The 27,028-nt window shown below is 51.0% G+C and overlaps 2 protein-coding genes across 4 annotated transcripts in view; one reads left to right on the top strand and one right to left on the bottom strand.

The window, feature by feature from the left end:
- The window catches only part of USP35 (ubiquitin specific peptidase 35), a 52,689-nt gene extending 35,149 nt beyond the window's left edge, over positions 1 to 17,540 (top strand). For all 3 annotated transcript variants that reach the window (XM_082749530.1, XM_082749529.1, XM_082749531.1), the window contains 4 exons: positions 12,592 to 12,685; positions 13,579 to 13,685; positions 14,214 to 15,471; positions 16,426 to 17,540. In XM_082749530.1, the coding sequence (XP_082605656.1) occupies positions 12,592 to 12,685; positions 13,579 to 13,685; positions 14,214 to 15,471; positions 16,426 to 16,593 (1,627 nt within the window). In that variant the 3' untranslated portion in view covers positions 16,594 to 17,540. The remainder of the gene's footprint in view (positions 1 to 12,591; positions 12,686 to 13,578; positions 13,686 to 14,213; positions 15,472 to 16,425) is intronic.
- Positions 17,541 to 18,610: 1,070 nt separating this feature from the next.
- Positions 18,611 to 27,028, bottom strand: part of GAB2 (GRB2 associated binding protein 2) — a 190,051-nt gene continuing 181,633 nt past the window's right edge. Inside the window, exons 6-10 of the mRNA XM_082749544.1 lie at positions 25,929 to 26,193; positions 24,623 to 24,713; positions 24,282 to 24,381; positions 22,413 to 22,538; positions 18,611 to 21,745 (exon numbers count right to left, since the gene is read on the bottom strand). Coding sequence (XP_082605670.1) covers positions 21,602 to 21,745; positions 22,413 to 22,538; positions 24,282 to 24,381; positions 24,623 to 24,713; positions 25,929 to 26,193 — 726 coding nt within the window. The 3' untranslated portion in view covers positions 18,611 to 21,601. The remainder of the gene's footprint in view (positions 21,746 to 22,412; positions 22,539 to 24,281; positions 24,382 to 24,622; positions 24,714 to 25,928; positions 26,194 to 27,028) is intronic.

Below are 27,028 nucleotides of genomic sequence, written 5' to 3'. Positions count from 1 at the left end.
ATGTTAAATTTTCCCAAATGCTTTCTCTGTGTCCATTGAGATGATTGAGATTTTTATCCTTTGTGTTGTTAATATGTATCACAAATATGATTTGTGAATATGGTGTCATTTGTGTACCCCGGAATAAATCCAGCTTTATTGTGGTGCATGGACCTTGGTAATGTGCTGTTGGATTGGTTTGCTAATACTTGGTTGAGGATTTTCACATCTGTGTTCATCAGGAATATTGGCCTGGGGTTTCCTTTTTTTGTAGCGTATTTGACTGGTTCTGGTATTTGTTTTTTTCTTTGTTGTTGTTTTAACATGGAATATATTTGGTAGCTTTACTTTTTCTTCCTTTTTTTTTGATTGGGGGGGAGTAGTTTGAAGAGAAATAGGTCTTATCTTTTCTTTCAGTGTTTGGTAGAATTCACATGTGAATCTCTCTGGTCTTGGACTTTGTTGGTAGTTATTTGATTACTGATTCAATTGTGTTATTAGTAATTGGTTTGTTCAGATGGTCTGTTTCTTCTTGACCCAGTTTTAGAAGCTGGAATGTCTCCATTTCTTCGAGGTCGTCCAGTTCTGGGGCACGTAGTGTTTGTGGTAGTCTCTTCAAGTCCCTTGTCTTTCTGTGGTGTCAGTTGTTGTTTCTCTTCCATTTCTGGAGTTATCAGTTTTTAAGAAATATTTTTTAAAAACCAGCTCTTTATTTCATTGATATTTTTTAGTCTCTGTTTCATTTATCTCTGCTGTGATCTTTATTATTTCTTTGCATTTACTAACCTTAGGCTTTGTTCTTGAAGTTCCTCAAGGTGTAAGGTTAGTGTGCTGGTCTGAGGTTTTTCTTGAACTTGAGGTAGGCCTATATTACTATAAACTTACCTTTTAGAACTGCTTTTGCTGCATCCCAAAGACTGGACTGTTGTATTCACATTTTCATTTGTCTCCATGTATTTTTTTATTTCCCCTTTGATTTCTTCATTGACCACTGGTGGCTTAGTGGTGTGTTGCTCTCCTTCCAGCTTCTTGTTGGATCGATGCCTTTGTTTCTACAGAATGCCTTTCTTTTTCTCATGTTACAGTCTTTTTTTTTTTTTTTTAAAGATTTTATTTATTTATTTGACAGAGAGAAAGATCACAAGTAGACAGGCAGGCAGAGAGAGAGGGGGAAGCAGGCTCCCTGCTGAGCAGAGATCCTGATGCGGGACTCGATCCCAGGACCCTGAGATCATGACCTAAGCTGAAAGCAGAGGCTTAACCCATGGAGCCACCCAGGTGCCCCTAATGTCACAGTCTTTGTCTTAAAGTTTTTCTGAGTATTGTTTTCCTGCCTTTTGTTTGCGTGGGAGCCTGCTTGCTGCCATCTGCATGGATTGTATGGATTGTCTCAGACACCCCAGCGTGCACTGGCCTTGGCTCCTGACACCGCCCCAGGGCTCCGCCTGCACTGAGCACCCCAGGCCTTCTGGCTCACAGACAGTCAAGTTAAATCTGGCCTGACTGCCCACATTCTTTGCAGGCCACGAGGGAGGGGCACCATTTCCTTTCAAAGCGGTGAAAGGGAAAAACCTACAATAGAGAATAGTCCACCTGGCAAGGTTATCATTTAGAATTGGAGGAGAGTTAGAGTTTCCCAGACAAAGTTAAAGGAGTTCACCACCACTAAAGCGGCCTTGTAAGAAACATTAAAAAGATTTCTTTAAAATGGGGGGAAAAAGCTATAATTAGAAGTAAGATAATAGTAAAAAAATGTAGTGTATGTCAACATATATATAAAATGTGGTAGGAGTAAAAAGTTCTTTTAGAATGTGTTTGAACTTAGGTGACCATCAACTTAATATAGACTGCTGTATACTTAGAATGCCGTATATGAACCTGATGGTTAACACAAACCCAAAACCTGTAATACACAAAAAATAGAAAGCCAAGCTTAACATTAGGGAAGGTCATCAGTCACAAGGAAGAGAGTACAGGAGAAAAAGGAACAGAGAAGAATGATTAAAAACAATAGAAACTTTTTTGATTTCAACTTGGTTAGATTTTAGTTATAACAAATAGCATGGAGGACATGGGGAGTTAGAGAGGAGAAGGGAGTTGGGGGAAATTGGAAGGGGAGGTGAACCATGAGAGACTATGGACTCTGAAAAACAATCTGAGGGTTTTGAAGGGGTGGGGGGTGGGAGGTTGGGGTACTAGGTGGTGGGTATTATAAAGGGCACGAATTGCATGGAGCACTGGGTGTGGTGAAAAATAATGAATACTGTTATGCTGAAACTAAAAAATAAATTTAAAAAAAAAAAAATTAAACAAAAAAAAAAAAAAAAAAAAAAAAAAAAAAAAAAAAAAAAAAAAAAAAAAAAAAAAAAAAAAAAAACAATAGAAACAATTAAAACAAACATAACTATGTACCTATCAATAATTACTTAAATTTAAAATGTACCTGGTCTAAATGCTGCAGTCAGAAAACACAGGGCAGTGCAATAAAATGGATAAACACCACCCACGGGTGTCTGGGTGGCTCAGTCAGTTAAGCCTCAGGCTCTCTCTCTCTCTCTCTCTCTCTCTTTTTATTTATTTATTTATTTATTTGACAGAGATCACAAGTAGGCAGAGAGATAGGCAGAGAGAGAGGGGGAAGCAGGCGCTTCGCTGAGTAGAGAGCCCGATGTGGGGCTCGATCCCAGGACCCTGGGATCATGACCTGAGCCAAAGGCAGAGGCGTTAACCCACTGAGCCACCCAGGCGCCCCAAGACTCAGACTCTTGATTTCAGCTCCAGTCATGATCTCAGAATCGTGAGATCAAACCCTGGGCATGGAGCCTCCTTAAGATTCTTTCTCTCCCTCTCTCTAAAACAAAAAAGAACCATCGAGATACTGCCTGTAAGAGACCCCCTTTAGACCCTGGCAGGGCAGCTGGAGCTGAAGTGGGTGCAAGCTGGGGTGGTCCCAGGGTGCTCTGTGCAGAGGGCATCCCGGCAGGGTGGCTGCAACTGTGGCCTGTGTGGGCCATGGTATCCCAGAGTGCTTCATGCAGGAGGTAGCTTGGGGTAGCTGGAGCCGAGACAGGGTGTGGGCTGGGGCATTCCAGAGTACTTGGCATGAAGGGGGCTGTTGCAGGACAGTGGTTTCAAGCTTTGGTGTCCCGGATGCTGGGCAAGTTGGGGTGCCCTGGTGCGGTGGCTAGCACAAAGCAGGTGTGAGCTAGGAGTTCTCTGAGTGCCCTGAGCTGGGGGTGCCCTGGCAAGCCTTCTGGGGTCCAAATGGTACAGGCCTGGTGTGTTCCAGGGTCCTTTGTGACTGTGTCACCTTGATGAGATGGCTGCAGCTGTAACAGGTTCACTGGGGGCATCTGGGTGTGTGCTGTTCTGGGGCTGTCCTGTGGGACGGCTCAGCCTGGGATGGGCGAGAGGCTCGGGGCTCACGGAAGGGGCAGGGCAGCCATGGTGCTTGGATCTTGCTCTTGTCTGTGCTCTCAGGCTGGAGGGGACCATAAACTGTGGTGCTCAACAGCCCATTTGTCCAGAGGAAGTTCCAGCAGCTCCCCTGCTGTTTGGAAGAGTTCTAGGGCTGGTTTCTTTATATTGTTGCTTTTTAATTTTTTGTTTTTTTAAAAGATTTTATTTATTTGACATGGTGATCACAAGTAGGCTGAGAGGCAGAGAGAGGGGGAAGCAGGTTCGCCGCCGAACAGAGAGCCCGATGTTGGGCTGGATGCCAGGACCCTGGGATCATGACCTGAGCTGAAGGCAGAAGCTTAACCCACTGAGCCACCCAGGAACCCTATTGTTGCTTTTTTAAAGTGAGGTTTTTTTCTTTTTTCAACTGTGCCTCAGCATAGACAAATCTGCTCATGGTCCCTCAGGATGGTTCCTCCCCATGATAGTTCGCAGAGTTGGTGGTGCAGGTTCTGAACCTTGGTTTCCATCTCTGTCTCTGTCTTTCATGATGTTCTCCAGTTGGTTGTGCAGAAGCTGTCCAATCAGCCCTTAGTTCTTCAGGAAGAATGGCTCTATAAGTAGGTGTAGGTTTGGTATGTCTGGAGAATGTGAGCTCAGGGTCCTCCTTATTGCCGTCTTGGACCAGAACCCATTTTGTTTTAATTGGCATTTCTCTGATGACCTATTATGAGGAACATCTTATGTGCTTATTTGGCATCTCTGTATCTTTGGTGAGGTGTCTGTTAAGATGTTTGGCCCTTTTTAAAATTGAGTTATGATCGACATACAATATTATGTTTCAGGTGTCCAACACAGTGATCTGACATTCGTATACATCAGGAAATGGTCACCAGGAGAGGTCTAGTTACTGTAATCTGTCGCTTTACAGTGTTAATACAATATTATTGACTGTACTCCCCATGCTTGTGACTTATTTTTAACTGGAAGTTTGTACTCCTTAATTCCCTTCACCTGTTTCACCCTTGCCAATGCTCCTCCCCTCTGGCAACCGCCAGTCTGGCTCTGTGAGTCTTGGTTTTGTTTTTTAGATTCCACACATAAGTGAAATCGTGGTGTATTTGTCATTTCTGTCTTATTTCATTTAGCTTAATATCCTTAAGGTCCATCCATGTCGGAAAGGGCATGATTTTTATTGATTGATTGATTTTTAAAAGATTTATTTATTTATTTGAGGGGGGTGGCCAAGGGAGAGGGAAGGCATCCCAAGCAGACTCCCCACAGAGCCTGGAGCCCAACACAGGGCTCGATCTCAAGATCCTGAGATCATGACCTGAGCCAAAATAAAAGTCAGTTGCTTACTGAGCCACCCAGGGACCCTATTTTTAAATTTATTTTATGTTTTTAATTTAACGATTGCGTAGTATTCCATCGTGTGTGTACAACCCAAGTGTCCAAACACAGATGAATGGATTAAAAAAAAATCAGTGTGTGTGTGTGTGTGTATGGAATATATATAATGTGTGTATATATATTTTGCGTGTATTGTATGCCTTTTATTTCTTTTTCCTGCCTAATTGCTGTGCCTAGGACTTCTAGTACTATGTTGGATGGAAGCGGGAATATTGAATATCTTTGCTTTGTTAAGCTTTCACTATTGAGTATGATGTTAGCTGTGGGTTTGTCGTATGTGACCTTTTTTATGTTATGGTTCATTCCTTGCGAATGCATTTTGTTGAGAATTTTTTTCATAAGTGGATATTAAATTTTGTCAAAATCTTTTTCTCTATTGAGATTATATGAAATTTACATTACATTTAGTGTGATATGTCATGTTAATTTGTGGGTGTTGAGCCATCGTTGAATCCCACTTGGCCATGGTCTATGATCCTTTCAATGTATTGTCAGTTGGCTAATATTTCGTTGACAATTTTTGCATCTGTATTCATCATGGATATTGGCTTGTAGCTTTCTGTTTTGTGTGTGGTGGTATCCTTGTCTGTATTTGGTATCAGGGTAGTGCTGGCTTCATAAAATGAGTTTGGAAGCTTTCCCTCTTCTTCAGTTTTTTGGAAGAATTTGTGAAGGCTAGATACCCAGTTTTCATATTCTTAGAATTTTTGGTAGAATTCACCAGTGAAGTGTCTGGTCCTAGACCTCAGTTTGTTGGGACTTTTTGATTACTGATTCAGTCTCCTTACTAGTCATCAGTATCCTTAGATTTTCTAGAACTAATGTAAATTTCTAAGAATTTATCCATTTCTTCTAGGTTGCCCAATTTATTGTTTTTATAGTTCATAGTAGTATCCTATGAGTGTTTGTAATTCTTTGGCATCAATTGTAACATTTTTTTCACTTTTGATTTTATTTGAGTCCTCTTTTCTTTGTTAGTGTACCTAAACGTTTGTCAATTTTGTTTTCAAAGAACCAGCTTTCAGTTTCATTGATCATTTCTCTTGTGCTTTAAGTTTCTATTCATTTATTTGTGCTCTGATCTTTATTATTTCCTTTTTTTTTTTTTTTTTAAACTGTGAGCTTTGTTCTTTTTCTAGTTCCTTTAGGTGTAAAGTTAAATGGTTTGAGATTTCTTTTGTTTCTTGAGGTAGGCCCGTATTACTCTGAGTTTCCTTCTTAGAACTTATTTTACTGGATCCCATAGATTTTGGTATGTTGTATTTCTGTTTTTGTGTGTGGGGGATATTTCTGTTTTAATTTATCTCTAGGTATTTTAAAAATTTCTTCTTTGATCTTTGATCTCTTCTAGTTGTTCAGTTATAACACATTGTTTACTCTCCACAGATTTGTGGTTTTTCCCATTTCCTTCTTGTAAATGATTTCTGGTTTTACACCATAGTGGTTAGAGAAGATGCTAGATATGTTTTCAGTCTTCTTGAATTTATTCAGACTGCTTTTGTCACCTAATGTGTGATAGATCTGCATAATGTACCATGTGCATTTGAGAAGAATGTCTATTCTCCTTGTTTTGGATGGAATGTTTTGTATTTTTCTGTTAAGTTCATCTGGTCTAATGTGTTGCTGATGGCTGGTGTTCCCTTACTAATTTTCCATTTGGTTGATTGATCATTGATGTAAGTGAGGTGTTAAAATTCCTTACTGTTGTATTGTTCTCCTTTTCTCTCTTTAAGTGTGTTAATATTTGCTTTGCATATTTTAGCACTCCTATTTTAGATACATGTGTATTTATAAATTTTTTTAAAAGATTATTTATTTATGTATTTGACAGACAATGAGAGAGGGAACACAAGCAGGGGGAGTGGGAGAGGAAGAAGCAGGCTTCCTGCCAAGCAGGGAGCCCAATGTGGGGCTCAATCCCAGGGCCCTGGCATCACCTGAGCTGAAGGCAGATGCCCAACAACTGAGCCACCCGGGAGACCCCAGATTTATAAATATTATATTTTCTTTCTGGATCAGCCCCTCTACCATTATGTGGTGCCCCTCTTTGTCTTATAGTATTTGTTGTAAATTCCATTTTGTTTGATGTGAGTGCAGTTTCCCCAGCTGTCTTTTCGTTTACATTTGCATGGAGTATCTTTCTTTTCTCCCATTCCTTCACTTGTCAGTCTGTGTCCTGACTTCTGAAGTGAGTCTTTGGTAGGCAGTATATGGATAGGTATTGTTTTTTATCGATTCAGCTCACATTTGATTGAAGAATTTAGCCCATTTACATTTAAAGTAATTATTGAGAGCTATGTATTTATTGCCATTTTGTTAATTGTTTTCTGCCTTTGTGTGTAGTTCCTTTCTTTCTCTCTCTTCCTTTGTGGTTTTATGATGTTTTAAAATAGTATGTTGGACTCCTTTCTCATTTTCTTTGTGTATTTACTCTAAGTTTTGGTGTGTGGTTACTGTGATGTCCACAGACATCATATTATTTATCTAATTACATTTTATTTTAAGTTGATAACAACTAATGGTTGAACACATTTGAAAAGTACATTTTACTCCCCTCCCTAGTTTCATGTTTTTGTTTTTTGTTTTCTTGAGAGAGTAAGAACACATGTGCATGCAAACAGGGTTGGGGGGAAGAGAAAGGACGAGGGAGAGGATCTCCAGCGGATTCCTTGCTGAGTGCAGAGCCCACTGCAGTGCTTGATATGGGGCTCGCTCTCACGTCCCTGAGATCATAACCCAAGCTGAGACCAAGAGTTGGTTGCTTAACACACTGAGCCAGCCGGGTGCCTTCCTAGTTTCATGTTTTTGATATCTCTTTTTATGTCTTTTTTAATGTATATATATTAGTTAATTATTATAGTTTTAGTTAATTTTGTGAGTTTTATCTTTTAGTCTTCTTAGTACCTTTTAACTAACTGATTAATCCATTATCTTTACTATGTATTTAGCTTTTCCAGTGAGATTTTTATTTCTGTGCATGTTTTTGTTATTAGTGACATTTCTTTTCAGCTTAAAGAAGTTTGTTTAATATTTTTCATAAGGCCTATTTAGTAATGATGAATTCCCTTAGTTTTTGCTTATCTTTAAAGCTCTTTATCTCTCCTTCAAATTTGAATGATAACCTTGCAGGGTAGAGTGTTCTCAGTTGTAAATTTCTCTTTTCAGCACTTTGAATATGTCACTCCACTCTCATCTAGCTTGTCAAATTTCTGCTGACAAAGCTGTTAGTAGCCTTCATGGTTTTATTTTTATTTTAAACATTTTTTTGTAGGTAAAAGCTTGTTATTCTCTTGCTGCTTTTAAGATGCTTTAAGTTTTGACATTTTAATGATAATGTTTCTTGCCGTGGCTGTCTTTGGGTTCCTCTTATTTGAAACTCTCTGGGCTTTCTTCTCTTGGATGTCTGTTTCTTTCCGCAGGTTAGAGAAGTCTTCAGCCTGTTTCTTCAGATACATTTCCTGGCTCTTTCTTTCTTCTACTGGGACCCCTCTATCATGAATGTTATTCCATTTGATATTGTCTCCGAGGTGTCTTAAGTTACTTTTATTCTTCTAAAATTCTGTTTCCTTTTGCTGTTTGGTCTGGGTGAGTTCCACTGGTTTGTCTTCCTGCTTGCTGGTTTCTCTTATCCATTCTGCTGTGGAGCTGCTCTAGTCTATTTTTCATTTGAGTTGTCATGTTCTTCACCTCTGTGACTTCCTTTTGGTACTTTCTCACCATGCTGTTTTGTTGTAGAATTTCTCACTGTGTTCATCTAGTCCCCACCGCTGCCCCTTCCCCAAGTCTGGTAAACATGTTTATGCTCATTCATTTGAATTCTTTATCAGGTAGATTAAGATTAAGATCTCATCCTTAAGGTCTTTTTCTGAGGTATTATCTTGTTCTTTTTTTTTTTTTTTTTTTAAGATTTTATTTATTTGTGTGAGTGGGGGTGGGGAGGGGCAGAGGGAAAGTGAGAGGGAGAAGCCGACTCCCTTATCTTGTTATTTTGTTTGGAGCACAGTTCTGTTGCCTCATCTTCCTTGACTTTCTTTTTTTTTTTTTTTTTTTTTTTTAAAGCTTTTATTTATTAATTTGACAGAGAGAAATCACAAGTAGACGGAGAGGCAGCCAGAGAGAGAGAGAGAGAGATAGGGAAGCAGGCTCCCTGCTGAGCAGAGTGCCCGATGTGGGACTCGATCCCAGAACCCTGAGATCATGACCCGAGCCGAAGGCAGTGGCTTAACCCACTGAGCCACCCAGGCGCCCATTCTTCCTTGACTTTCTACCTCTGTTTTCCGTATTAGGCAGAACAACCACTCTTTGTCTTCAAGGCGTGGCCTTTTGTAGGTGGATTCTTGGTCACTCTTGTCCTGGTTCTTGGTTATCTCTTGAACTTTTGTAATTTGCTAAATCACCGGATTTATTCTTCATATGTTCCTATTGATATGACCCCATTCAAGCAGGTTCTAAGACCTGTCAGTGATCCAAAGGTAGGGACCTCATTTAGCACCTAGTTTCGGAGATGGGAAGCCAGGCTCTCAGGCAGTAGCTTGTGAAGTATGTGAATATGTTGGGTCCTATGTTGCTACAGTAGTAATCCCTGCCGGCCTCCAGGTCAGATCTGGAAGTGTTCCCTGGACAACAGTTTTAAAAATCAGGGCACCAGCCAAGCTCCTTTCTGGGAGTTCCCTCCAGCAGGAGTGAGGTGAAAGGTGTGCACAATGTTCTGTCTCCTTGCTCCTGTTCTGGAAGGGCTTTCTCAGCCTTTAGATAGGTGGGAAACCTGAAGCCTGTCCTTCTGGCTGATGCTCTGGACTAAGTATTTGGCTTTTTTCATAGGCAGAGTCAGGTTGTGTTTCAGTCTGTGTGGCCTGTGCAGTGTCCTTGGGGTGGGGGTGGGGGTGGGTAGCCTGCCAGGAACTTTTTTTTTTTTTTAAAGATTTTATTTATTTATTTGCAGACAGAGATCACAAGTAGGCAGAGAGGCAGGCAGAGAGAGAGAGGAGAAAGCAGGCTCCCCAAGGAGTGGAGAGCCTGATGTGGGGCTCGATCCCAGGACCCTGGGATCATGACCTGAGCTGAAGGCAGAGGCTTTAACTCACTGAGCCACCCAGGCGCCCCCTGCCAGGAACTTTCTGTGTGTTAGCTTTGTGCACAGCTTGCTAACCATAGCCGTCTTGGGCCATGAGGGCCGGGTGATCAAGGGGCATCTCCCGTGTGGGTCGTGCGTACCCACTTGCTTGAGCAAGACAGCCAGAGAGTGTAGGGAATGGGCTTGTTAGCTGGTTTCAGAAAGACGGCAGAGAAATGGTGGGACTGTATACACCCCTGGGTTTCTGCAGTGCGGTGGGAGAGTGCCTCGTCTGCACACATGTCTCCGCTTCAGGGGCCAGGGGATTGTTGCATTCGCCCACCTGCACTAGCAGATTCTCTCTCTGGAGTGCCAGAACTCCATGACAGTTTGCACTCACTGTCTTAGCCTGGAGTGGGGAAACACTACCACTCCCTGTGTGGTCTGACTCAGTGGATGCACTCCTGTCCCTTCCAGCGAGGCGGTGGAGGCTGGGTGCCCGGCCGAGTCTGCCTACCCATGCTGGCACTCTGCCTGTGGTGCAGTGATGGTCGCCCCCCCCAAGGTCCCCATCACCAGGGGGCTTCTCAGCTGTCTGCATTCCTCTAGCTGTTGTCTCCAGATCTGGAAATAAATTGATCAGACCTATAGTTCAGGCATTTTGCAAACTGCGTTTTTTTTCCCTGGAGCTCAGGTCAAGCCCTCCGGGGCAGAGCTCAGTTTATCAGAGTACTTTGGGACCCCTGGCTTTGCCAGTCCCATGTTCTAGAGGCTCCTCTCTCTCCAGTAAATATCCCAGGCTCTGGGGTGCTAGGCGGGAGGCATTAACTCTTCTGTCCCCTGGCGGAAGCGCCTGTCTAGGACCACCTCTCCCTGTGTCTTTGCTGGCAGGGTGGGGTTTTTTGCAAGACCCTGTTTAAGCCCCTCGGAGGCATCCCAGGGTGGTCCTTCTGTCCTTGGTTGTGGAAAAGCAGTTCTTCTAGTTTTCAGATCTTTTTCAGAGGGACCCGATCCAGAGGGAGCTGTGGATTGGGTGTGTCTTTGGGGTTCTGGATCTCACTATGCCACCAACTTGGACACTCCCCTTTCTCTGTATTTGGCCCTTTTAAAAATTGGTTGTTGGTTTTCTTATTGTTGAGTTTTAAGAATTCTTTGTATATTTTAGATAACAGGCCTTTATTGGATGTGTCTTTTGCAAATATTTTCTCCAAGACTCTGACTTGTCTTTTAATTCTCTGGGTGTTTTCTTTCCCAGAACAGAAGAATTTAATTTTAAGGAAATTCAGCTTATTAATTATTTTCATAGATCATGTCTTTGGTGCTGCCTCTAAAAATGCTTCACCATACCAAAGGTCATAGAGGTTATCTCCTGTGTTACTGTCTGAGAATTTTTTCATTTTGTGTTTTATATTTAGGTCTCTGGTCTGTCTTGAGTTAATTTTGTGGGATGATTGTGAGGTATGTGTCTTGGTGTGTGTATTTTTCTTGTGGGTGTCCAAATGTTCCATTTGTTGACAAGACTGATTTTTGCTCCCTTGTTTTGCCTTTGCTCCTTTGTCCAAGGTCAGTGGGCGGTATTTTGGGGCCTGTTTCTGGGCTCTCTGTTATATCCTGTTGATCCATTTGACTCATCTTTCACCCGCACCACACTTAGGCATCTTTTTAAAAAAAGAAATAGAGCAAGAAGCTTTGCCCTGGCTTGTGGTATGACTTCAAGTAGGTTTCTCCTCTCTGAGCTTCGGGTCTAGCGTGGGGAGGTCAGAGCCAACTCTCGAGCACTTCCTAATGTGTGTGCTTCTCAGACCTGGTGAAGGTCTAGTTTTTCCAGTTTCCAGTCTGCTACAGACTGTTACTTTTTGTAAAATACAGTCAGACAACCTACCAGAATACTGATCCTGTGCTTACATGATGGTAGTGAGGTCACATTGCTGTACACGTCCCTAACTGCTCCCTCAGCTCCTGCACTTGAACTTTGTGACGGATGGCAAGGGGGTCATGCTTGGGTAACACTGTTCTGTGCAGCAGGCTTAGGTTGGAAAGACGCCTGACCTGGCTGCCCAGAGCTGTTTGTGAGCACAGGAGCAAGATGCCTGACCTGGCTGCCCAGAGCTGTTTGTGAGCACAGGAGCTAAGGGGAGGCCTGGGAACTGGCTCGCTCCAAGGCAGTGCTGGTGTCAGCAGGGCCTCCTTCCCTTCTCCCGCAGGGTCCCACCCGGTTGTGGGGAGACTGTCTCTCCCTGCCGTATCCTCCTTGTGCAGTGCACTCCTCACATGGACCCCTGCCTCCCTCATTCGAAGGCAGCAGAACCACTTGGGTGGTCTTAGGGCCCTGGCGCGGGGGTCCTGAGAAGGGGCTGTGAGAGCAGACTGGGAGGGACCTGGTTGCAGCAAGGCCGGCTGCTCTGGGTGGCTCTGAAGGCCGTTTCCGGGGGAGGAAGAGATGGGTGTGCGCCACGGAGGTGCGGACTGGTGCACGCAGGAGAGTTCCAGCCTTCCCGCCCTGCGACTGTAGGCTCTCAGCTCCCTGGAGCCTTTGAGTCTCAGGGTCGTGGGCTGTCTGAACTGGAATGAGCTGTGGGGCCGACTTCACTGTCCAGGCTGGGTTGTTCACCTGCTCTTTCTTGCCTGAGCTTGAGGTAGCTGCTGTGCCTTGAGGCTGGGTGCCGGGGTTGCCTGGGCTGCGGGTGAGGAGAGGCTCCTTGGATGCCCTCGGCTTACACCCTGGATACTTTTGCTTTCTTCTGAAGCTTCAGACACTGTGTGCTCAGACTGACGGAGAACAACTCCCAGCCCCTGATGACCAAGCTGCAGTGGCTCTTTGCCTTCCTAGAGCACAGCCAGGTGAGTGCAGGGGGCTTGGTGCACGATGGAGAGGAGGCCCCTGGGCTGCCACCTCCCTGCTTCTGGGTCGAAGGCCCTGCTTCCTGGGGTATGCTGGTGAGTCCCACGTTGGGGCTGGCGTGGGTTCATGGTCGGTTTGGTGCCTCATGGGACAGGAGAGGGAGTGCTTCCTTGGGCCCCCTTCTGTGTGCTGATGGCCACGTCTCTCCCATCAGTAATTCATGCCCTTGTGCTAGATGCTGCTTGTCTCATCTGCTGTCATTTCTGAGCACTGGCATCGCCAGGCCCCCTGAGGGCTGTATTTGTTTTGTTCACGGTCTCTGCCCTCATGGGACCTGAAACCCTTGGCCAGGCATTATGCAAGGCCCTGTGGGGGTCACAGAGAGGAGGAAGCCACAGTTCGGGTCTTCATGGAGCCCATAGTCTGGTGGGGAAGGTGGAGCTGCAGAGAACAGTTGTAATGCTTGAATGGAGGGAAATGCAGTGTTGTGTGCACGCAAGGGAGAGAAGAGCTGATTGTGGCAGGGGGCGGGACCATTGGGAAGACCTCATGGAACAGGTGTTCGTGCATCTGGATCTTGAACTCTGTAGGCTTTTGATGGAGGGAAGATGTTTTAGACAGAGGGAAGGGCAATGGAGAAGGGTCTGGAAAGAAATAGGTGTGCTGGGGGAGAGCAAATCACTAGAGAAACAAACCTAAGGCCGTGCGCATGGGCTGCATGGACGTGGTGGGAGAGGCTGGGTCAGGGACGAGGGGTGGGGAGGACTTCATGGTGGAGGCCAGGAAGTTTGGGACAGAGAGTCCCCAGGTACCCTCGGGCCTAGCGTGCAGCAGAGCTGGTTAGTGAGTGGCCTCCTGCTCCTGATGTGCCTTCCACCTGCCTTGGTCCTAGCGGCCTGCCATCTCTCCAGAGAACTTTCTCTCTGCATCCTGGACACCCTGGTTCAGCCCCGGCACCCAGCAGGACTGCTCAGAGTACTTAAAGTACCTGCTGGATCGGTAAGAGGGGCCATACCGGGCTCTGCTTGGGGGCTTGGGAGCCGGAGGAGGGTGCCTGAGGGATAGCCCATCTCCCCGCTGCGTGACCTGTCCCTGGAAGCGGGTGCCACACTGCACTCGCGGAAGGCGCAGCGAATGGTGCCGTGAGGGACCTGGGCAGGGCTGCGTGTGAGGGACATTTGCTCACCAGAGCCCTGACTGGGGAGGGGTCAGTGCGTGCATATGCGTGTGTTCTGCTTGCTTGAGTGTGTGTGTGCACGTGTTCAGCACAGCACTGGGGGCACATGCATGTAGACGTGGCACCTCTCCACATGGCAGGTTCGTGGGCCTGCCTGGAGGGAAGTGTGTGGCATGTGTGCCTGGCTTGTGAGTGCATTTGTGTGGATGTCATTGGCACCTATGTGTGGGGACTGTGCATAACCATGCACACGTCTAAGCGGGTGGCCCCTGGATAAGGTGGCCCAGATCAGGGCCAAGCACTGAGAATGGATCCGTGCGTGTGTGAAATCCCCATGCTCTCTGCTCCAGGCTGCATGAAGAGGAGAAAACAGGGACAAGGATCTGCCAAAAGCTCAAGCAGTCCAGCTTGCCATCCCCTCCGGAGGAGCCCCCCAGCCCAAGTCCCACCTCTGTGGAGAAGATGTTCGGAGGCAAGATTGTGACTCGCATACGCTGCCTCCGCTGCCTCAACGTCTCCTCCAGAGAGGAGGCCTTCACGGACCTCTCTCTTGCTTTCCCCCCTATTGAGCGCTGTCGCCGCCGCCGCCTGGGCTCAGTGATGCTCCCTGCAGAGGACATAGGTGGCCGGGAACCCCAGGCATCCTCCCAAGCCCAGGTTCCAGGCAGGGTCGGTCCTCGGAGGCAGAGGAAACACTGTGTCACGGGGGACGCCCCCACCTCTGTCCTGGATGTGGAAGGTCTGGGCCGCCAGGGACCTGGGGGGCCGAGCCACGGGGAGAAGGTGGAGAGGGAGGAGCAAGCAGAGGAAGCAGCACAGGAGGTGGCAAGGACCCAAGAGGAGGAGGAGGAAGAGGAGAAAGAGAAAGAGGAGGAGGAAGAAAAGGCAGAGAAGGAGAAGGAGGCTGAGACCACGAAGGAGAAGGAAGAGGACAGCCCGGGGCCAGGGACCCACGGGGGTGCCCCTGCCTCCACGCCCGCCGGAGAGGGCTCCCGCTCCGTCCTGGACCTGGTCAACTACTTCCTGTGCCCCGAAAGGCTGACGGCCGAGAACCGCTACTACTGTGAGCCCTGCGCTTCGCTGCAGGACGCCGAGAAGGCGGTGGAGCTGAGCCAGGGGCCGCGCTACCTCATCCTGACCCTGCTGCGCTTCTCCTTCGACCTGCGCACCATGCGCCGCCGCAAGATCCTGGACGACGTCTCCATCCCCTTGCTGCTCCGCCTGCCACTGGCGGGGGGCCGGGGCCAGGCCTACGACCTCTGCAGCGTCGTCGTGCACTCCGGAGTGTCCTCGGAGAGTGGCCACTACTACTGCTATGCCCGGGAGGGCGCCGCTCGCCCAGCCCCCTTGCCGGGCGCTGCAGATAGGCCTGAGCCGGAGAACCAGTGGTACCTGTTCAACGACACTCGGGTATCCTTCTCCTCCTTTGAGTCTGTCAGCAACGTCACCTCCTTCTTCCCCAAGGACACGGCCTACGTGCTCTTTTACCGGCAGCGGCCCGGGGAGGGGCCCGAGGCCGAGCCTGGCTCTCCCAGAGGCCGCGCGGAGCCCACCCTCCACAAAGATTTGATGGAGGCCATTTCCAAAGACAACATCCTTTACCTGCAGGTGAGCAGGCCCGGGGCCTCTGAGCTCATCCCCCGGTGGAGGGCTTCCCTGCACAGCAGCCGCCTCGGGTGGGATACTCCCCTGTCTGCTCCCCTTCTGCTCCCGTCATTAACCCTCTCGTGCCGGGACCGTACAGGTGGACTCTACAGACAGAACCCCTTACTTCAGAGGAGCAGACGTTCAGGAATTACCAGTTGTTTATTCACGCTTGTCCTGAGCGTGCGAAGGAGCTCCCCGGGATTGTGTGGTGGAAGGTCGAGGCTTCCAGGGGTACCTGGGGACCACGCTGCCCCGAACCTCCTCTCATATGCCTTCGACTCCCCTCTTCTGAGTCAGGGGTGGTATCAGAATACTTAGCAGCTGGAACGGCAGAGGCCATGAACCACTAGAGTCATCCCATGGGGCCCTGTGGGCAGCGGCGCCGGAGTCCGTGTGGGGACACCAGGCTGGCTGTAGGTTTCTGATGGGTCTTCCAGGGGGCGGGGCAGCGGGCGAGGAGCGACTGTGAGGCTGGCCTCCATTCAGCCTGAGGACGGGCATGTTCCTCATGCCTCGCTGGGCAGTGAGCTGGACAGCCGTGTCAGGACACCAGAGGGGTCCTGTGAGGTGGGACATGCTCCTTCTTCCTGGGGCCATGGCAGGCCCTCATCAGTTACTCCGTCTTGTGTCTTGTGTCAATGAACTCCTTTTCCCCAGGGGCTAGGAGTTGTTACTGGGAGAAGAGTGGCTTTGAAGGCTAGATAGAAGGTAGAAGGAGGCTCCACCCCAGCCACCCTCCTGCAGGGCTGGCACATCCTGCGGGCAGGACCTGAGGGTCCTTGGTGCTTGGCCCAGGGCACCCCGGAGACAGTTGGAACTGCTGTGCTGGATGGCAGTGGGTTGGGGTGCAGTGAAGCCTCTGGCTTCAGAGCCTGAATTTTAAACCTCCTTCCGCATCCGCATCTGTGTTCCCAGGAACAGGAGAAGGAGGCCCGAAGCAGGGCGGCCTACATCTCTGCGCTCCCAGCCTCTCCGCACTGGGGGAGGGGCTTCGACGAAGACAAGGATGAGGACGAAGGCTCACCAGGAGGCTGCAGTCCTGCAGGTGGCAGTGGTGGTGACTTCCACAGACTGGTCTTCTAATGTGGACCCTGCCCCAGCCTGCTCCCACCTGCGGGGGGCGCCACAGCCCACTGCAGGGAGGCCTTGATCATCTCCCTCAGGGAACTGGGTGGGGACCGAGGCAGAGGCGCTCTGCCAGGTGGGGTCTGGTGGAGGCAGGTCCAGCCTTGAAGACAGGCCCCCCTCCCAAGGGCAGGGAAGGTGGAGAGGAAGCTTATGGGATGTCACTCCTCAGCCTGGAGCCAGATACAGAGGTGAGAGCCAAGCCACTGACCCTGGGCCTCAGGCCCCGATCCTGGGATCAGCACCATTAAGATTTCTCACCCAAGTGTCCTGGTCAACTTGAAACAGCTTAGATGGACACTCTCTGGGCCTTGTCCCCCTGTCCCCCCAGCAGGCTACGTGCCGGGGCTGACTTCACAGCTACAGTGTTTTGCCATCAAGTAGCATAGCCCTCCTTGCTCCCTTCAGACAATCCTCTTGCTCTCTAGTATAAAAAGCAGAGCAGGGTCGGGGCCACCTTCTGGGTTCTCTGAGGGGGTTCCAGAGGCTCCAGCTGGGGTTGCCCACACCCTTGGTACTTCTTTGAGGGGAGTGTAGGTGGGAAGCAGCCTGGCACGGGGTCAGAGACTGTGCATAGAGGGGACATTCCCTCCCCCAAACCCTATCTCCCCTAGCCTGCCTCAGTGCCTGAGATGCCACCACCTGCATCCCCTTTCTGGTTAAGATAGAGAATCTTATTCTACTGCAGCTATGTTTGCGTTTCTCACGAAGCCATCGTCGGACCTGAGGAAAGCTGGCTGGCTCAGCTCCTCATCTGTGGGCATGCGAGCCATGGCCTCGGGGCTGCTGGGGGTGGTTTGGTGAGGAGCAGATATTGACCTCATGTGCCCTGACACTGCTGTACCCTTCTACACAGAGAGAAGAGACTCAGGGTCTCAAACAGGAATAAAAATAGGTTCTCCGAAGCCTTTAAAGATGTCATTCTTTCTGCCTCAGTGGCCGAGATGGCGGCAGTGCCCTTTGTTTCTTGCTGTGTCTGGGCAGTGAGAAGGGTACAACCTGTGCCCTCTTGGCTTGTGTGACGCCCCACAGGAGATGACAGTGTGCCACGCTTAAGCGCTTGCAAGTTCAAGGTGAGGACCGGGAGAACCCCGAGGGTAGAGCTGGGACCAGCAGTGGTCATAGTCCCCAGAGGCAGGTGCTGGTAGAGGCAAGGACACTCATTACCCTGAGAGGCAGTTACCCAGTCCACTGCCCAAGGAAGTCCTGTTGGGGGGACTCACCTATCGGGTGAAGCCAGAGGCCCTGCATCTGGAGGTTTTTCAGACCCTGAGAACTCTGGACTGCCCAGAACTGGCTACTGCTGCTCCCACATTCTTCCTGCCTTCCCTGGGAGAACCTGGTACAGGTGTGTGGTCCCCTCCTGGGATGGGCTATGGCCAGGAGGAAAGAGGGGGGTGGGTAGCCCCCCCCTCCCTGGTGTCCCCAGGTGCCAGCCCATTCTTGGAGCTGGGGAGGTCAAGTAGGAGCCCTTTCCACCCCAACCCTACCCATCTGGGGGAACAAAGCAGGTGGGAAGTCAGGGACAGAGGCCATGGTGTGGCCAGGGACTGCAAGGGCTGGCTGGCCAGCCAGTGCTGGAGGTGGAGGAGGTGAGTTTTGGCCTATGTCCCAGAGGCTTGAGACATCAGACCTTAGGAATCAGCGAAACTGGGCTGGTAGTCTGGCAGAGACCAAGTCATGCCCAGAATTCATCTCTACACTCCGTGCACCTTCTAAGATGAATGGGTGGAAGTTACAGTTTCCATTTTCTACATCAGGAACATACATTCCAAGGTAAGGAGGATTCATTCTCGTTCCCAGTCAAGATGAGGGCCCCGTTACTCCCTATTAAAATGAAAGGGAGCAGAATGGCTCCTGTCTTCACGGGGCCCTGAAGAGCTGGGTGTAGGCCGATACATGGGTGGCCCCCAGGCAGGGATTCTATGCAGGCGGGTTCCCTCCCCTTCAGACAAGGCAGGCTCCAGCAGCCTTCTCTGGTTGCTTCTAATGGACTTTATTGTTGTCCTGCTCCAACACCACGTAAAAAGGGCCCTGCAAGCTCCAGGCCTGTGCCGTGTGTCACCACAGCAAAACCAGGACTCACAAGAACACATTCCCACCCCGCCCCAGACCTACGCACAGGATAAATACATGTTACACATTTTTAAAAGAGAAAACAGAATAAATTAATAACTTAAGTGATTAGGCACCAACAGTGATTTGAAAAATTAAATGTCGATTTTAAAATGGTAAAACAGGGCAAGAACCTAAGACTGGGCTGTTAGCCCCTTTTCTCTTCCTGACAGACAGTTCTGTGCGAAATGATTCTAAATTTCAAGACACATGTAACCAACACACAAGAATACACACCACCATCTATCACAGGACAGCCTGCACCTCGAGGGGGCCCCTCCACAGGCAGCACAGGGAGCTTGCAAAGTCCCAGAATGTTGGCTCCCGGAGGAGGGAGCTGCAGTGCTCCTGGGCCCAGCCTCGCTTCCTCATGGGGTGCCCCGGAGTGTGAACTGCGGAGTGCGAACTGCGGCCAGAGCTCTTGGAAGGGTGTGAGGGGTGGGTCGGCCGGGGCAAGCCCTTGCTCCACTCACTGCAGAGCGGGAAGGGTTGTGCTTCTCTCCTACAAATGGGGCGTATTTGAAGGGTTTCAAATGTAGAAGTCTTCAAAGTCCCATCTCGGGAAGGGGACCGGGCAGACTGACTAAGGCCCTGGGTGCTGCCCATCCCCGGTGAGCCAGACCCCTGCAGAGAAACAGCCTGGAAGGGCCTCAGCCACCCTCTGATGGAACCATCCTTTCACAGGCGGTGGCTCCTTGGGACCTTGCTTTGCTCAACTCCCTGGAACCCTTCCTCCCTCTCTGCTGCTTGCTCCTGCTGGCCCAGGCACCGTGCGTCCTGGGTCTGCCCTTGCCAGGCCACCAGGGAGCTAAACTGAACAGGCAGGTGTGTACTAGACACCGGGTTGGGGGAGGCCCGAGTCTCTACATTCACCAGGCCATCATCCTCTTACACGTCCTTCTGTCTCTGCCCCTCCACCTTCACTCTGAGGGCTTGGGAGCTGCAGGAACCAAGAGCTGGAAGGAGGCCTCCTTGGACACTAGATTTGAACACTCAGTTTCATTCGTAGTCCAAAGTGCTGGCACCTGGGTCACAGGGCAGCGCCACTCAATGCTCTGCCCTAGGAGACCCTGCAGCGAGGGCCTTAAAGGGACAGTGTCAGCCACTGCCATCAGCCCCAGTGCTTTACCCTGCCCTTCTTCCTGCCTCTCGAGCCCATCTCAGCACCCCCTTTTCCCAGACATCACCTATCCCTGATCTGCACTACCATCCTGAAGTAGCCTTGCTTCCAGTCTCTCTCATGGCCCTTACCAATGTCCTGTGCCCTTGGGTCTCCCCTACCCACACCTCAAGTGCACAAATTCTCAAATTCCCAGAACCTGGCTCCGGCAGCCATTCGTCAGTGCCCACTGAGTTGAGCTGAACTGCTAGGAGAGCGTGCAGAAAATCCTCCTGGCCGGAGTGGGGCTTCTGAGACCATGGCCAGGTGTGTGCTCACGGGACCCAAAGGTGAGCGGTAGTCACCTCTGTCAGCCGTGGTGGGAAGTATTTTTTTCTGTAGGAATGAGATCTGTTCATCCCAGGGTGGGATGAGACCTCGGCAACCCTGGAAGATTTGGGCAAGAACCATCGGCAAAAGATTCAGATCTGTCCTTCCCACCTTAGGACAAAATACCTGGTGGGGGAGGACACAGCTCATGCAGGGCCTTTAAGCCACAGGAGCAGAGGTCTGGCCTCTCCCTTCCCAGGGACCAGGTCTGAATCCAACATGGCTCAGGGCTCCCGGGACCATACTCCTACTGGCTTAGGCTGCAGCAGAAGCCCCAGCCCTCCCCAACATCCTCTTGGCCCCACCCTCCCCTGCAATGCTTTCCCCATGACCCTCACACTCACCGCTCTGGCCTGCAGCCCCAGGCATTGCCCGGGCTTTCCACCCCACCCCCACCCCCCTGACCCCAGCTGCACTGTCCGCCTCCTGCCTCTCAGCCCATCAGTTATCTGCGCTCCCCCACCACCTGTCCTGCAGAGGCACATTTGCTGCTCCCTCCCACCCCAGCCAGCCCCTCAGGGGTAGCCCCTGCAGTACCTACCCACTGCCCCCGACTCCCTCTCCACCTTGCACTGGCTGCAGCACCCCACACCTTCCTAGCCCCTCCTGTACGCCCATGGGGGGCCTGGGTGCACCACTGGACTAGGGGCCCTGGTCACCCCTGCCCATCCTCCTCTGTTTTCCCTCTCTTGTGTCCTCCTCCCTTTGCCTCTCCGAACCCATTCCAACTACACAGGGGCAGGACTCCTGTCCGTATCACCTGCCTTTTGCATCCAGGACCTCCTTCCTGTGTCCCTCAAGACCACTGCTAACCTTCCTTCTCAACTTCATCTTTTGGGGGCCTTGCCTTGTTCTACCAAGACAAGGATGAAGTCCATGTCCACTTTGCTCTGCTGGTCCTGGGCTCCTTGGGTCAGCGAGACAATGTGGCATCTTCTGGGACTGAAGGAGAGGTAGCCCAGTAGCTGGAGGGCTTGAGGGCTAGGACCGGAAGTGAGGTGTGGAATCTGGCTCAGAGCCCCAGCCCCTCCCAAAGCCTAATAGGTGTTTGGGTCTAAAGGACAGGAAGAGGCTGAAGGATGTTTTTTGGCAATAGCTCTAACTAAGGTGGGTAGAGGCATGGCCATTACTGGTAAAAATCAAAGGGGGGCCCCGAGTGGGCAGAGGAAGTGCCTTGATCAGGCCCTCTCCTCTTAGGAGAGGGGTTCAGGGTCCCTGACATCAAGTGCTTTGAAGGCCAGAGTGGCAGGAGGGGGCACTGGGAGAGGAGAGATTGTGTGAGTTGGGAGGTGGGGGTAGAGGAGAGGAGCCAGCACTGGAGATGCTGCCTCCTGGCCCCTCCCCAGGTGCGGTGGCCCCATATCACAGTTTGGCGCCCTTGGAAGGCTCCGAGGACTGCCGCACATCTGTCCACTCCTGCATGGTGCTCTGCAGGGCCTGGGTCTTCTCCTTGTCCACTTGAACGTAGTCCACCTTCTCATCAGAAGTGACAGATGACGTGGATGGCTGAGGACAGAATGGGGAGGTGGCTGTGAGTTATCCGGATGGTGGGGAACAGGGGTGGGGGGGCCTCTTTCTGAGCTCCTGAAGGGGAGAGGAGATGGGCATCAGGAGCCTGTATTGTTTCTGAAAGGGACCTTTACAGCCCACCCTGTATCTCTCCTGCACTGCAACAGCCCTCGTCAGCACTCCTGGTTTCCCAGCCCCCAGGGGACCCTGGCCTTCAGTTCGGCCTCCACCCACCTCCCTATGAAGAAATTTGCCAGGTGCAAACAAGCACCCGCCAGAGGGGAGCACTGGCAGCCAGCCCGCTGTCTGGACTGGGCAGCCAAGTGTGCTTCCTGGAGCGGCTTTCTGGGGCCCGGGAGTCTCTGCTGCAGGTCCCTGTACCAAAGGCAGTGGATGCACCTCGCCAGTTCTCAGAAGCTCAAGACCAGGACACAGCATCCTTGCGGCTTGGCTCTGTCACTCATTCCCTTTGTAACCCTGAGCGGATCCCGGCTCCTGGCCTGCACCCATTTGCTCACTGGTACAAGGGAGATGGACTGGCTGAGAAGGCTGGACAGAACTCGAGCCCCTGTGCTTTCAGAGGCGGCGTGCAGGTCCTCTAAGACCCAGACTAAAGGAAAAGCAGGCAGGCAGCACAAGGCCAAGGGCTAGGCTGTGGCGGTACCTTGCGGTGGGGGCTGGGGGAGCTCGGCTGGAAGTCCAGGGCAAGATAATCAACACTGCCCGTGCTCTTCTTCGGGGCAGGACTGTTGGTGCCACTGGGAATGGGAGATGCAGACACTGGATTTTGCTATTACAAAGGAGAGAAAAACCATTTGTAAGTGTAGAGAGCAGACGAACCCACCACCTGGAAAAACCCACACCTCTGGGTGTGGAGTGCCCACTCACAGTCCTGCGCTGGGCCAGGGACTGCTCATGTCCTCATTTAAACCCTCATAAGGATCCTGGGATGTAGCTATTCTTACTATTCTTGTTTAAAACAAAGATAAAACTATGGTTCAGAGAAGTGGCCTGACGCCTGTCCCCAGCACGTCTGTGTCTAGTCCCCAGAACTAGTGGAGATGTTACTTTACATGGCAAAGAGACTCTGCACGTGTGGTTAAATTAAGGATAATCAGATGGAGATCATCCTGCACCATCCCACTGGGCCCTGTGTAACCACAGGGGTCCTTTTAAGTAAAGGAGAAAGGCAGGAGCATCGAATCAGAGAAGCTGAGGCTGGAAGGACAGGGCTGCTGACGGGGCCACCAACCAAGGCACACAGGCAGCCTCGAGAAGCTGAAGAAGGCAAGGATCAGATTCTCCCTTGGAGCCTCTGGAAAGGACACAGCTCTGCTAACCCCTTGGTTTTAGTCCTGTAAGACCCATTTTGGGTTTTTGACCTCCCGAACAGTAAGAGAATAAATTTGTGTCATTTCAACCTGGGAAAAAAAATGTTGCCTGTGCTTGTCCAGCTGGTGAGTGGGGCTGGGAACCGAGTCTGTTGTCAGGCTCCCAGACCCACTTGAGTCTCGCTGTACCGTGCTGCCTCCCTCCCGGGGTGGCTGGCCCAGTTTCCTCCACTGGCTCCCTGACCGACCCTGTGTTTGCCTGCTGGTCCCCAACACGGGGCACCCCTCCTTTATGCCCTGGAGGTTGGAAAGCAGGTGGCACCACACCTGCTTCTCCGAATCTCCCATCTCTGGCCTCGAACAGGGCAGTGTCCCCGAAGCAGCTGGCCCCCAATGGCCCTGGCTCCTGCCCCTCCAGGATCCAAGCAGGGTGGGCTTCTCCCCGGGCTCCTGCACTGGCTCTGCAAGGGGGGACACTCTTGGCTCCACTCTCCGTCCAGGCACCAAGACCAACATCTAGGAGTTTCCTGAAGTCTTATTCTAATGAGAATGGCAACAGTCCTGTGTTCTATTTCCTGGCTGCTGATTGTTGCTCCAGTACGGATGTAGCAGCTACAGAAGCTGGGCAGCTACTCCCCGTTCAACGAAAACGTCAGGGAGGCAAGTTCTCACGTGCGGACAGTGTTTATCCCTCTGTCATCGCCTTCACCACTGCGCATCATGGTAACGTGTGTCCAGGCTACTCTAGTCATTCTCTGTAGGCTCCCAGGGACAGTTCTGAGGCACCGGTCTCATTACCTGGCCTTTTAAACCTTCTGTGGCTCCCTGTGGCCCACAGGGAAAGCCCAGGCTTCCCAAGACTGCATTCGGGGTCATTCATAAGCTGCAGCCAGCCCAATCTCCAGCTGTAGCCATAGTTAACCACTCTCCTTCTCCTCTGTGCCCCCCAACCCTGCGTCTCTTGCCTACATGGCTGCCTCCCTTCTCCCTGCAAGCGTGTCCCCACAGCACTGCCTCTCTGCCCATCAAAGTTGTGAGAAAGTTCTTGGCCCTTTAAGAGTGCAGCCTCTTCAAGGGCAGGGATCGTGTCCTCCTGGCCTCTGATGATGACCCCGCTGTGCTCGACACACTTGTGCACAGCAAAGTAGTCCCATCCCGCAGGGGACCGGCAGACTCCCTCCTGTGGAGCGCAGAGGACTCACCATAGGGACGTAGTTCTCTTCGCTGTCCCCGGAGTCTGTGCTGGTGATGCTCTGGGTGGAGATGGGGCGGCAGTACTGGGAGGAACTATTGAAGGTGTGGCTGTGGTGGGGAGAAGACCGTGACCTTGGGAAGCTTTCAGTCCTCACCCTCAGACTCTGCCCTCAGAGCTCCCCACTCCAGGTGCAATACCCACCCCACCCCCCCAAACCCCGTCACAGAGCCAGAAACCAAGTCCCAGCGACCGCTTGGCTACCGGCGGCATGAGCTTCAGACTGCCGCTCTCCTGACTCAGCCTTCACAACCCTCTCCCAGGCTCCGGCTTCCCCAGACGGACACTCACATGGCCCTAGACCAAGACTTGGTGACGGGTGACTTGAAGGGGAGCTCATCGATGACAGTGTTGTTTCTCAGGTCAAGTGGTGTTGGCTTTACTGGAGCAGGAACAAAGTCAAACGATCAGTCACTGAAGACAATGCCACACAGACACGCATGTCCACATAACACACAAGTCTATTTACAAATGCTTCCGTACTCCCGCTTTTACACAGGGAAACTGAGGCTCAGCAGGCTCTGTGATCTTTGCCTATATTGCTAGGCCCTGAAGTTGTGTCTTAAGATTCTGAGTATTTTCTTTGCAAGCATATTCTGTAGTGACCACATTTTTAGAATCCAAAATGGAGACACTGGGTCTGACAACAGACTGTTCTCCTCAGATCTGTGGCTGTATATCAAAACAAGAGATGGTAACAGAGATGGAGAAAGTCACTGTGACCCTTCCCTGCCACTTGTGGATCAGGGTGGGTGGAGCCGGCAGGGGAGGCCCTAAAGGCTTCACTTCAAATGATAAGATCTGAATTCTCCATTGACCAGACCACCTGGGGGCAGGGGGTATCCTGCCTGGTCATCCTACTTCTCCCTTTGAATTCCTGCCACTCATCCCCAGCCAGCAGACTAAGGGAACACCAGGCTGGGAACTCGAACCGCAGGGGGCACGGATCTAGCTTTCCCGAACACCTGCCACATACCAGACTTAGTGTCCTGGATGCTTTCTTCTGAAGCGCACCACTATCCCCATTTCACAGGTAAGAAAACTGAAGCTCAGGAGAGTGGAAGGATTAACCCGAAGTCACACCCCAGGAAGTTGAATGAGGATTCCAGCCCACAGGCAGCCGGTCTGCAGGCTCATGCCTTTCTAGCACAGTGTATCCTGTAACAGCCCGTTCTGCCAGTTCTAATATTCAGCCTGTGTCCTCCAAAGGCAGTTTATACTTTACAAGGCACTTTGAGACATTATCTGTGCTGCTCAGTGCTCTGCGGGGCAAGTGTTCATCGTTGTCAGAAGAGAAACAAAGCTCAGGCACACAGAGCGACTGGCGTCTAATCCCAGTGGCAGAGCTGGAAACCGTGTCTCGTCCTTCTGGTGCCTGCACCCCTGCCCATCAAGGCTACCCTGGCAGCCAGTCCCTAAGCTGCTGGGCCATTGGAACGAACTTGAGGGTTTGTGTATGTGAGAATTGGGGGGTGGTTTAGGTCCCAGAGGCTAATGCTTCTGGCAAGGAAAGTTCACTCATCACCCAATTCCTAAATGAATCCAGAGAGCTCCTGGACCCTGTCCAGAGATGGGACGGGGGAAAGAGAAGACTCACCTTTCCGGTCAGGTTTGAGGTTGCGGTTGACAGGGGGTGGCTGGATCTCACTCCCTCGGCTGGGGCCCCGGTGCATAGAAAGGGCTGCTGAGGGGTAGCCAAGGGCCTCAAAGTGGTGGGGTCCAGGGCTCATGGGGATGTAGACACTCTGGGAGTTATCGCCTGCTCGCTCCGTGGCCAGCAGGGTGGAGGACCCTGGATTCATGGGCACGTAGTTGTCCTCGGAATTGCTGCTCTCTGACCGGCCCACGGCAGTTTTCCCGGGCTGGGAGGGGGGGAGTGAAGAAACAAAGTGATAACCAGTGAGAAGAAACAGGAAGGGAGGGGGAATCCGTATGCAAGGTGAGGAGAATTATGACTGAGTTGGCTGCCTCAGGAAGCTGACAGGCAGGCCCTGGGAAAACCAAGCAGGAAAGCACAGTCAGAGGCAGAAAGAAATGAGGTCTGTGGGTACCTTCTAGTTCCCACGATCTCCTGAGACCCACTTGTAATGTATAACAATCCTCTAGTACAAAACAGCCCTGGTGCCCGGGTGCACAAGGCTTTGTGGGGGCCTGCCCAGGCTGAGGGTGGCACAGGCCATGGACTGTATAGGTTTGTTCTAGGACCTGCCCTTCATCTCAGGTCCAGAATCCCCATCAGCGGGCTTGCATCTGAAGCCCGAGCAGGGCCAGGAGCCCAGAGAAACCTGGGCCCTAGCCAGTGAGGTCTGGGCCAGTGTGCTCCCCGGGGCCAGCTCTCAGGGTGACCGCCAGCGGCAGTCGGAGCTGCCACCAAGTTATACAGTGCAGTCACCTGGCTCCGACTCCTGCCCTGTCTGTCCACACAGACAAGCTGCTTCTGCTTCGGTTACAATTTTCATCATTTCAGTGGGCATACGCCAGGCCCCTCATTGGCTTGGAGAGCTGCGGTCAGCCCCCTGCAGGGGGCAGCCTGGGATCCTGCACTCAGACCCTAATTCTGCCACAAAGACTGCCTCTGAGCACACTGCCGCCCCCACCCTCCCACTCCCCAACCCATCCCCCATGCTGCAGCCCCTCTCCTGGGTAGTGCGTCAGGGAAGAGCCTGCTGCCTCAGGTTCCCCATCCCAGAGACAGGG

The sequence above is a fragment of the Mustela nivalis genome (genome assembly GCF_964662115.1).
Source record: "Mustela nivalis genome assembly, chromosome: 9".
Lineage (NCBI taxonomy): Eukaryota > Metazoa > Chordata > Mammalia > Carnivora > Mustelidae > Mustela > Mustela nivalis.
The sequence above is the reverse complement of the archived record's forward strand: the minus strand, read 5'-3'. Positions and strand labels throughout refer to the sequence as shown.